The 12349-nt window shown below is 33.8% G+C and overlaps 1 protein-coding gene across 4 annotated transcripts; it reads left to right on the top strand.

Moving 5' to 3' along the window:
* The first annotated feature begins 235 nt into the window (after positions 1–235).
* On the top strand, positions 236–10381 carry LOC100643923 (leucine-rich repeat-containing protein 15). Of its 4 annotated transcripts, XM_012321268.3 has the most exons (4): positions 749–1172; positions 1264–1575; positions 4806–5201; positions 6494–10381. In XM_012321268.3, the coding sequence occupies exons 2-4, from the start codon at positions 1547–1549 to the stop codon at positions 8136–8138; spliced, it is 2070 nt and encodes a 689-aa protein (XP_012176658.1). In that variant the 5' UTR covers positions 749–1172; positions 1264–1546; the 3' UTR covers positions 8139–10381. The 4 variants fall into 4 exon arrangements, with proteins under 4 accessions (XP_012176660.1, XP_003394691.1, XP_012176658.1 ...); XM_012321270.3 differs by lacking the exons at positions 749–1172; positions 1264–1575 and adding an exon at positions 236–259; XM_003394643.4 differs by lacking the exons at positions 749–1172; positions 1264–1575 and adding an exon at positions 392–538.
* Positions 10382–12349: the final 1968 nt, after the last annotated feature.

Genomic DNA, 12349 nt, shown 5'->3' with positions numbered 1-12349 from the left:
ACAGTATGATTTTATATAATACATACATATCATTATCACAGAAAATTTTCAAATATTTTTTAGTCGGTATTCGAATAAGACAATTGGTTGCCCCATCTCTCGGTTTGACCCTAACCTAAGTTGTACACCTTGAATATGTGTATATCTATATGGATGTATGTCTTGTATGTACAATTCGTATAAACATGCGAAAAAGAAACGTGATACTCATTGTTGTTCGGAAGTTGCGTATATGTTTATCTCGTTAAAAAAATACTTGGTAAGTGAATCTTACATGCGCAAACAAGACTCGTGGATTAAAAATATCATGTAGGCTATTTATCTAGCATAGTTATGAAATCTAAGACATTCATCTTCAATTTAAATATGTATTGCTAAGGACATCGAGAGTGATAGAGAACGCATGCGCGTGTGTGTCACCGGTGTCTACTTCAGTGTTAATCATTATCGTTCCAGCATTCAGTATTAAAATTGTTATTGTACAATTAAGTAGTGTAAACTAACAGATATCGATAGAGAAGCAGAAATTATACACAAGGTACGAGTCTAATAAAAATATATTTTTACCTTTACTAAAAAACATGTAGGTATTTAGCTTCATGTGACAAATATACACCAAATGTGAAATAAATACCAATCGATTCAATTATTATTCCACATTTATTATCGTATTTATGATACATTGAACACATCTAATCAGAACATGAGATATTGTTAATTATTTTACAGTACACAAAAAATTTATGTACACTGTAATTCATGTAGATAATGAATAATCAATAAACACGTGTCAAATGTGATTGCACAACAGAATATCATCATATCGTCATATCATGAAGATATTAAAAATTGCCTAATGATGAAACGTCCAGAAAGAAATTCACTAATGTTCGTGATAAATATATTATGTAAACGAGAAAGTACACGTCTTATATGCTAACCTCAAGATTATACAAATTGAATGAAACACGTTTTCGAAAAGGGTTAACTGAAACGCGCATGCGTTTCATGTGTATACAATTTCGAGATTCATGTTGCGAATCCCTCTCATTTAACAAGAGATTATTAACCGTGATTCGAGGACATAATCACATAAAATAACGTCGAATCATAAAGCTAGTGAACGAATTAGATGTTCGAGAGTGTACGAGATATCAAATTTTCCTCAGCAGGTAAACTTTGCCTTCTCATGACTAAGGAGGTTAGAATACCTCAAAACGTAAGATTTCTGTTTATTATTTACCGGCTAAATAATTCAATTAGTATTCAACAAGAGAGGATGAAATACAGTGCCTATGTGTGTATGTGATCATATGTGAAGGAGAAAAGAGGGGAGAGAGAAACATAACACCCCGAAAAGACGCGCGTCGCGAAACTTATACGACGCAGAAAGAACGAGAGTGCGCGTCAGTACGTTTTACCCTGACCTCGGTCAGGCAGACATGGTTTAATTTAACCGGATCCCTGCAAACTCACAGTTCAATCTATCTTTGTCCAGTGGCACGTTCAAATCCTGACGACGTTCGCGATTTAACCTCACTCTTCCATGGGAAGGAAGGATACACTACTTTCCCGGTATGTAAAGTGTGTTTTCAGTTTGTATATCGAATTCTAGATACGATCTCATCAGTATTTTCGAATCCGATTGACTCGTGCTCGACGAAACGTTCTCTAGTAAATCGTTAGAATCTCGCATCATGACCCGGATTGTACCAGGTTTTCACGATGAATATTCATTTGATACTGGTTTTTTTTCATGAAAATGATAATCAATGTAAATATTCCTGCTTTCGTGCAATTGTAAGGAACGATTAATTAATTATTTGATTTGGTTCAACAACGATGGCATCGAAGTTAAGATGTACTAATAATACATTCTTTTTTCGTTTAATTCATGTTCATAAAGTTATAATTTTAGGAGTCTCGACTTATATCTCGTTTAGAATGATAGTAACGAAAAGTGTTTGCTTTTTATTTGCTATAGTGAAGTATGTAGCCTACGTGCGTTAGTTTCAGTTGATAATGACCGGAAGTTTACTCTCTTATCAAGAGCAGCACTACTTGTTGTTTTAGTTTAAATACTGCTATTACCTCTATTATTTCAGTAAGAACGTAAAAATAATTTATATTATAATTTTTATAAAAATAATACAAGTAAAAATAATAAAATTTATATTAAAAAGCAAGTAGCGTGCTACTTTTATACATATATAAAATTTCCAAAAAGATGCATGTTTGGTATATAAATATATTAATATACTTTTGATGTATAAATATATATCAGTACCACGAAGTTAATATTTTATAATGTATGAAATTGAAAAATTACAACTTTTTATATCATTAAATATCTCAAACATTATTATTTGACAATTATTAAACATTATTCTACGAAATCAAATAGATAAAACACTGAAAAAATAATTCAAATTACAAGCTGCAGGAAATAAAGCATATCATAGGTTGCATAATCGTTTGTCTCGTCAAAAGAGTTAAGAGAATACAAGCGCAAGGTTCGTAGCAATTTCAGTTTGAATATCATAGTGATGAGACATATCGTCGATACGTTACCGATTTAGATGGATAAGAAAGTTTTAGCGGAAAAAGCCGACTGCTGAAACTGGTTGATATACTGTTGAAGAATGAGAAAAACCGAATCACTCTGGCCAAAGAAAGCACTCGGATTTCCTTTGAATTCGGCTGGAAGTATTCCCTTCCACTCCAATATTTGACAATCTCGAGTGCGAAAGATAGAATAGATATATAAAGGAGATGGTATTTGCAAAAAGTATGAATTGAATTGAAGCTCTTGCCGGAAGACTCAATGCAAATGACTCGATCCCCTCACGCACAGTCTCTATCGTCGCGTCAGTGAGAGATGGACTCCTAGCTCGGATGGAATTTAAAAACGAAAGATCTATGGCGCCAAAGGCGAGGCAACAGCGAGAAACACAAGGAGGAATCGAAACGGGAAAATACACTTCCTCGTACACCCTCGACTCCCTTTGACTCTTTGGGGGATAGTAATGGTCTAGGCCGAAGGCAAACTATACGTAGAAAGCTGAAGGGGCAGTAGAGCGTGCAACGCGTAGCATTCTGGCGGAAAGCCTTCCTCTGGGCTTCGTTTGTGAAGTTGACTACTGGCCAGAAGCGTCGCCACCTTTCTTTGTACGTATGTAGCCGCTTCTCCGTAGCCAACATGAAAACTTACTCAAATGTTATTCATCGCCATAATCAAGATGATTGTGCTCGGAATTTAATACATACAAAATTACCTCTGTCAAGCGTATATGTTTGACCAGCGAACCGACAGTAATGAATAGAAACGTACGTTTGATGGTACTGTAAATGGGATGTCTTCCATAATAATATTTTCACTGTATTCCATCGAATCAACGGCTTATATTTTACATTTACGTATAAAAAATATTTTATCCTCAAAAATCTTGCTTTTTCTTTCGACGATAATCGTTACCGATAGAAGAATGGCACGGCAATTAAATTCCAGTCTCGTAACAGATAACTACAATTACCAACGAATTTAAACGATAATAATTGTCCAGCGAACAAGGACTTTTTCAATGGTATACTTTTGTATTGTTAAAAAAAGAGGGAACAGGTATCTGAAAACATCAGAAAAGACCAGTGAAGAGCGCTTTACGGGAACGATTAACGATTCTGGCTCAACGACCTGTAGCGCCGTGCATTGTTGCTCGGAATTACCGACCGCCAATTGCAAAGTCCGTTCCTAACTGACAATTGCTCCACTTGCTTTAAACCATTAGTACTCGCCAGTTATCTTGTTGGCAATACACTACAATGAACATCGTCGTCGTCATAGTTGGTTAGAGTAAATCTCATCGTCTCTCGGTGGCGATGATTTCTCTTCCTTTCTCCAACAATGTATTCATTCGTAATTTGTATATACATGTATATAATAGGTACGTGATAAGATAACAAAAACCATTATTCGTTAATTTCTTTATTCATTAAATACATACCGGTATCATATAATATGTTTACAGCTGAATACTTAATGAAATATGGAAATTGGTAATTTTAATAAGATTTTAGTATTATATGACTATGCTCGTGTTACATCACAGATACGCGCATGCTGGAGATACGGTTATATAGATATAGAGTAACTATTGAAGTAGGTTACCGAACTGTAAGTTATCGAACTTTATTCAAATTTAAACGCCGAACGTTTTGTTTGAAGACGACGAAATCTCGTATTTGCAGACAGGGGGAAGTTTCTTTTAAAATGTCGAGCAGGATGTTCCTGCTCGTGGTGAAGTTTCGCGAGAATGCCTGCGGAGATAAACTTACAAACTTTCGCAGTGACTTTGTATATTAAATATAAGGAATAAAAGAACCAACCGATCAGATTAGAATCCAAATCTGAATTCAAAATTCTTTTCTTGATATTACACGACAATTTCTCTGCGAATAAATATCAGCTATGTTTGAATTAATAATTACATTAACATTTAAAGAACACATTTTGTTCCTTTTGCATGTACAAAATAAATTGAGCGCTTGAGATCCTTATAATTAAATTTATGAAAATACTTATACAAACGATCTTTGCGGATACTTATGCAAATTCATATTTTTATGAATACGGATAAAAGAGTAGGTTTGTTCCAGACGGAGGTTTGTTCCATAACGAGCATTATACTCTGAATATTTTACATATTTTTATATGTTATTTGCATACTGTGCATTTTTACATCTTTAAATTTCCCATAAATGCATAAAAATTTGCATTTAAATCTACTTACAATTATTTTTATTTACAGATATCCCGTGTTTACCAAGATGTTGGGACTACTTTTATTAGTAGCCATTCTTGGTACATCGACGTTTGCCTATAATGGCGATCTGGTGGAACAAGAGTGTCCTGTAGACTGTCATTGTCATTATTTTCGCATCAACTGGGTGACCGACTGCTCCGAAAGCAATTTAACTAGCATACCGATTGACGAGCTCAGCCCGAACATTTACGTTCTAGATATGAACGGTAACAATATCGTACAGGTCGGTCCATTTCCACCTTCGATCAAGCTAAGGCGTCTTCAGATGGCACATAATCGATTGACCGAGCTCAAGTATGAATCCTTTGCTGGATTAATTTATCTACTGGAGGCGGACTTTTCATCAAACGCGATCTCTCATGTCGATCCCGAGGCATTTAGGTAAGAGCACTTTCGGATTTTTTTCTTCGGTTCATTTTCTGCGTATAACATCTGCTACACGCGCGTACGTACATAAATAAGAATTGTCGCACCTGTTTGTTATATAAAGACGAAATTAGAGGTAGTGATCTGTAGTAACAAAATATTTGTAACTTTTTATTCATAATGAGTAGGTAGTGATTTATATATAAAACGCAGGAATTTTCAATTTTTCAAATTGGCAGTTACTCAATTAAATCAATTTAAGAAAATTTGTGTAAAATATTTAAACTTAAAAATCAGGAAATTTTGAAACAGAAAATGTTAGTTAATTGACTTTTGTTCAATTTTAGGTATAAATGACAGGACCTTATGATACAATTAAATTATTAAATTTCAATAATTTCCAGTTCTATTATTCTTGCTTATATTTTTTAATATTGCCTAGGAATAATTTATTCTTGTAATATTTGATATTACTATACATATATAACGAAATCATGTGCATTGTCTTGCTGCTCTACATTTACATTGATTATTATACATATTTCCAATTGAAGTACTACTGATCAGTAAACCATAGAATTTATTTTAAATGAAAATTGGAAAATTGGTAAAATATGTCATCAAATATGTACTTTAAATTGATTTCGTAATCAATTAATCTACCTATTATAATACAGAGAAATAGATTTTCCTCGTTTTTATGTTATCGTATATTTATTGCAGCACTATAATAGATATGTGCCTGAATTGAATTTCTTAAATTCAAAATAATATGCCTGACCTTTTTTAGAAATTTTTATTCTTTAGAAAAATTTAGTTAATACAATAAAACAAACATATTACATACTGTAATAAATCTGATTTCATAATATTATCTTGAGTATCTTTCACATAATTCAATTCTAATCGTTGCATGCTATTTTAACAATGCTGCGCTAGAAACAACTAGTATCACAAAATCTAGTATAGACATCATATGTGTTTAATTAAGTGATCGGTAACATAGGAGAAAAGTCATTTTCACTTAATAAAGATATCGATCTAATGTTTCAATTAATTATTATTTCATTAGCTTCATTACATCTTTGTTTAAAGGTTTTCGAAGTAGCTTTTTCTTTCATGTTCAGCGCTGTAATGAAGTTTTATTCTTAAACTAATTCGAATTTGCCGCTCAAAATCTGCTTCGTTTGAACGTTCTGGCTTTTTCAGAATTAACAAAAATCAGCTATTTTATGTACTTACAAGAACCAAGCTCATGTTATAGCCCTTCTAATTACATTATAAATGAAAACTCAATATTTCTACAGGGACAGTCCTGGTCTAATTTCGCTGGAGCTTCAGAACAATCCTTTGGGCGAGGTGAAAGGTCCCTTCTTAAATTGTCGCACTTTGCTCTACCTCGATCTGAACTCATGTGGCATCCATGACTTGAATACGGAATTCTTCTACAATACTACGAACCTAAATAAACTCGACTTATCCCATAATTCACTCGGACAGATCAAGCCCGGCCCTTTTGATCACCTTACTAATCTGGAATATCTGAAGTTAAACGCTTGCAACTTAACCCACATCTCTCCAGATGTGTTTGCACATTTGGAAAACCTTCGAGAACTCGAAATGGCGGAAAATGATCTACATACATTGAGCTGGACAAACGTATTAGCACCTCTGATTCGTCTTGAATACTTGAACATCAAAAAGACTAACATCACCAATTTGCCAGGCGATGCTTTCGCAAAAAATTTGTACCTCAGGCAGTTGGTGCTTGCTAATAATGAATTGTGCCATTTGGATGTTGGAAACACGCTGGGCCATAATCTCCACAGTCTTCAATCGTTAGATTTATCGAATTGCAATTTACAAGATCGTCTATCGGAAGAAGCTTTTAAAAACGCTAGCAAACTACGTGTATTAAACTTGAGCAACAATCCAATGTTCGCTAATGAATTGACAGCCGTGTTGCGTCATTTGCCAAAGCTTCACAAGCTTTCGTTAAGTAATTGTAGCCTGCAACGTCTGCCTAATACGTTCCACGTATTCGAACACCTGGAGGAGCTAGATATCTCGCATAATCCTTTGTCAGATGCGTTTGGTAGTTTATTAAATCCACTGGAATCATTAGAATATTTAGATATGTCTTTTTGTAATCTTGGTCATCTTGGAAATAACACATTCGCTCACATGACTTCGCTAAAGAAATTAATATTATCCGGAAACAAGTTGCATACCCTGGAAGAGGGATTGTTCGCGAACTTGACGAGATTGGAGAGTTTAGAACTGAACAACTGTGACCTGAAGACTCCCATCGACCCCAAGGTGTTCGGCGACCGAGTCAGTACCGATATTATCGAACTCAAGCTCAGTGGAAACGCTCTGGAAGTACCTCAGGATGGTCCCCTGCTTCCAACACAATTATCCAATCTCGAAATGCTAGATTTAAGTAACTGCAGCTTGGGACATCTGAATGAAAACCTCTTTTCTACAACTAGGAGTCTCACCCAATTAAACTTATCCAATAACAGTATTTCTGGCACGGAGAATCTTGCCTCTCTAAAGAAGCTAGAAATGCTGGAACACCTAGATCTCAGCAACAACAGTTTGAACACTATCTATTCACAAGTATTCAGATCGAATCCACGTCTGTTGTCGGTCAATTTGCTGAGTAATCCATTCGTGTGCAATTGCTTCATCACGGAGATGTGGGACTGGGCGATACAGGTGAAGAACGATCTGCACGTGCTAGTGGGCAGTCAGCCGGCGAATTTCGAAACTGGTGGGGTGAAACTGAGAAAGAGTTTATCTTGTACCTATGACGACGAGACTTATCGCAAGATCGTGGAACAGGCGCGCACCAGCAGCGAGCCGCGACGTCCTAGAAAGGGTGACCTAACTCCCACCCGTACCTGGGCGAAATACGTTCGCGAGTCGAATTGCGGTCGTAGTTCATGATATATAGCGAGCAAATTTCAACATCCGATACTGAATGTCTATTACGACAAGACACACGGCAAACATAAGAGCGAGTTGTAACGTATCTTGAAATTGCGAGGTGTATACGCACATACACATGTACATATGTATATCTATGTACAAGGTGTGCTATCGTCAAGTAATTTATCAAGATTTTACTCCGAGGAAAGCTAACAACGTCAGCTAAGATAGGATTAAGGTGTGTTAGTAATACGCGGGTGCCAGACGTCAGGATGTTGAAAAATTTTCTACGTGGAGTTTAGAATATGACCTCGTGTACGTTTCATTTAAATGGAATCTGTATTCAACCCTGTATGGGCATCGCCATCTTCATGGAATCACGATAATACGGGAGATGGTGATCGATCGTTCTTAGGTAGGAACGATGACCATCTCCGACAAACAACCCTCCTCTGTTCGAGGGAAACATGTTTATACGTTGAAACGGTAGTCGTATTTTATTGGAAAGTGGTGCAATCCGTCTAGCGTCAGTTGGAATGATTAATGCAACGAGGGGTGATAAAGTAAAAAAAGAAATATTTATCGATCGTCTGAATAACGGAAGGTTCTCGAATTATCAATCACCCTCTTGCTTCGAGTCTCTTTTGTGTTTCACCAACACTTTTTCACATTGATGCCGGGAATTAATGGTCGAAAACCAGTCTAAGACCGTTCGTTGTTCCCATGACAATGGTGCCATGTCTTTAATTAATCTCACTCAACGATCGAACCAACCCTTACTCCCTTTTTCTTGCGAGAAGTTAATAATGTTGAACTGAATTGACAAGTGTCGAAGGCTAGAACAAGAGATTCAAATGAAACGTGAATCGAAAATATCGATTGAGTCAAGAGTAAGTATCCATAATAAAGTCACAAAGTTCTAGGAAGAAACCGAACTTTTATCTGTATGAAACCGAACATAGATTCTATTTAAACGCTGATGAACGACGTGAAGTCGTGCTAGCCTCGCGTAACCACGTCATTGTTAATAATTACCAAGCCCTTACATGCTCGTACGTACACTCTTACATATCTATTGTTTTCGTATTATTATATGCGAGCGTGTGTTACGTAAGTACGAGTGTGGACATCGCTAGGTAATATGATCCGTTCAGAAACAAACTTATCTGTTCGAATTATTGACCCTCGACTAGAAACGCAGTGCAGTTGAGATTATACGCGATTTTATGTATTCTTTTGACATTTATTAGTTTGTGCAATCCAGTTCGCAGAGAATTGTTAACAGAGTTTCATCTGTAATAATTATAGCTATATAACATAGATTAGATCTATAGCAATTTTTTACTTTGTTATTCCTGTTCGTATTCTCTTCAATAATTATAATTAGAGACTACAGAAAGAATATAATCAGTAATTTCAAAATTCAATAATCAATATCATGTTATCAAAACATTATCTGTTTTTAGGAGACATATCTTTTAATTGGATATGTTACTTCCTCCTCAGTTACTTTTACCACCAATGGACAACGAAATTATTCAAAAAGATAGATTTGTTACGTTTTTTCTCTTCAATTGTTAATTTATTATTCATGCTTTAGTTTAATGATGTTAAATTATTTTTGCTTCGCTTTACTAGTCGAGGATCGATTGGTGTTATAAAATTTATCGTTTGTTATCCTTTATATATTTGTTAAGTTAAATCGTTAAACATATTTATTTTAGACTATAATTGTCGCAAGTAACGTTACTTTTCACACTTGTTGCTAATTTTCGATTAATGACACACGCCAAGAGACATTTGCTTCTTTTGAAGTTGAACTACTTTGATGTTTGCTTGCACGGATGTATACTAGTGCTTTCCGTAATCAAACGCTATCTTCCCGTTTCAATGAAAATGTGCAACAATCGCAGTGTTCTCTGATTCTCTGGCGGTGTCCATGTATAAACAAATATGAGATACTCTTAGAGTACTCTCATTCCCGGGCCATTCTTCCTTAGATCAGACAGTGACGATTTGAGTCTAGTTTACATACCAAGATGACTTTTTCGTCGAAAAAGCACATTGCTAGCATACCTAGTACGAAATCAAATAAAATATACGTGCATATTGGTCTATAAGAGAATAGGTATGTAAGCGAGGTTTTTTTAATCTTGCTGTCGCTTAAATTAAGCATGAGTAAATTCAGGTGCCGATACGATTTCACTATGTTCATGAAATGTATAAGACTGTATTTAATAAATGAGTCATTTTTCTTGGTACGCGTTATATCTTTTTTGTTAACCTGATAAATTATAAAATATTTTATCGTTTTCAATATTTTATTTGTCTATCGATTTTAATTTATCGGTAGCGGAGTTAAATGTTTACTTATTCGATGATTTTTCAAAATCGACTTTCTCGCCAATTTTATTTAATAATAATACATTAAAAAAATATTCTTTAATTTTAACATTTTTTTCCTTTCCTTTTATAAAGTTTCATATCCTGTTCCGTAGGTATAATATTGTACATTTTGAAACTACTTTTGTCGTAATGTTTTCATTATAATGATTCAAAAGACAAATTTTACCAACTCATGGTAATAAGAATTTTATTATCTTGTAACTCAATATCATTAGCGGCTTCTTAAAATAAACACAGACTATGACACAGCTATAACACAAGTTATACAGATAAAATATTATTATATTAGTTATACAATATTATTTTAATCGCCAAAGAAGAATTACCAAAGTACTTAGAAGGGAGGATGGAATGGAAGGGCAGAAAAATATTAGCAAGATTCAGATGTGGAAACGAGACCAAGGCAAGGCAATACTGGAAAGAAGAGAGAGAAAAAAGATGCAGATTATGTAAAAGGAAAGAAGAAAACCTGAGACATGTAATAGAAGAATTGGCAATAACAGGAAGACCAAAGGACATAGAAAAAACACTAAATGAGACTGGAGAAGGACTAACAGAACTGAAAGCAATAATAGAGAAGAGAAGGGCAATACAAGACGGGGAAGGACGACAGGAAGGAAGCACAGCAAGGAGGCAAAAGTCCAAAGCTGCAATAGTTTTTTAGTCATTAGCTTTTAGTTTTTAGTTTTTAGTTTTTAGTTTTTAGTTTTTAGTTTTTAGTTTTTAGTTTTTAGTTTTTAGTTTTTAGTTTTTAGTTTTTAGTTTTTAGTTTTTAGTTTTTAGTTTTTAGTTTTTAGTTTTTAGTTTTTAGTTTTTAGTTTTTAGTTTTTAGTTTTTAGTTTTTAGTTTTTAGTTTTTAGTTTTTAGTTTTTAGTTTTTAGTTTTTAGTTTTTAGTTTTTAGTTTTTAGTTTTTTAGTTTTTAGTTTTTAGTTTTTAGTTTTTAGTTTTTAGTTTTTAGTTTTTAGTTTTTAGTTTTTAGTTTTTAGTTTTTAGTTTTTAGTTTTTAGTTTTTAGTTTTTAGTTTTTAGTTTTTAGTTTTTGTTAGTTTTAGTTTTTAGAGATAGAATAATTAAGGGAATGCAATATAATAGAGTGGATAAAAGGGAAGGTAGATATATAAGAAGCGAAATAGGTATAAGAGATGTAAAACCGAAAGTTCGTCCAAAGCCGAAAGGCACGGACTAAGCAATAATAAATAAATAAATAAATAATATACAATATTATTTTATTTGAAGTCGACAAACCATTAGATAACCATATATCTTGATAATAACGAATTATAGTTAGGAGTAGATTAATTGTGCGTTATTAATGTTCACAAATTATTCGCTATTGCTGTACATTTTGTAGAACCTTCTAGGTAATGATAATTGGGAGAGAAATATTGCGCAATTTAAAAAAGAAGATAAATGATGTATATATTGAATACTTAATTCTGCTATTACCGAGGATAAGAAAACACGATTCACAAAAAATATGCTTCTGTGCGTCAGATAATCATAATACATATTTGCCCAAAGTAACAATACAGATTATTTGAATGTTATCGATACTTTTTTATCTTAACGTCTGTTTGTTATAATAAGATTCATAATTCCATAAGTACGTAATTTTGGCTATGACAGAATTAATATATATTTTTATAATCTTAATATATATTTTTATAAGATTTATTCCAATTCACATTTGCACACATTCAATTCACATTCAATTCATATTTGCCGATAAAATTATTTTTACGCGTTTTTTACTAAATTTATAAAAACACGAACTAATGAACTGAGTTCATATTTCAATTATTTATATTTCATTCACTTAATCC

This window comes from Bombus terrestris, chromosome 3 (genome assembly GCF_910591885.1).
Source record: "Bombus terrestris chromosome 3, iyBomTerr1.2, whole genome shotgun sequence".
In the NCBI taxonomy this organism is placed as follows: Eukaryota; Metazoa; Arthropoda; class Insecta; order Hymenoptera; family Apidae; genus Bombus; species Bombus terrestris.
This window is presented reverse-complemented; position numbering and strand designations above follow the sequence as displayed.

Coding starts and splice junctions, on each gene's coding strand:
- LOC100643923 (XM_012321268.3), top strand. CDS start 1,547: ATGGGAAGGAAGGATACACTACTTTCCCG. Junction 1,576..4,805: donor AAGGATACACTACTTTCCCG/GTATGTAAAGTG, acceptor TTTTATTTACAG/ATATCCCGTGTTTACCAAGA. Junction 5,202..6,493: donor GTCGATCCCGAGGCATTTAG/GTAAGAGCACTT, acceptor ATATTTCTACAG/GGACAGTCCTGGTCTAATTT.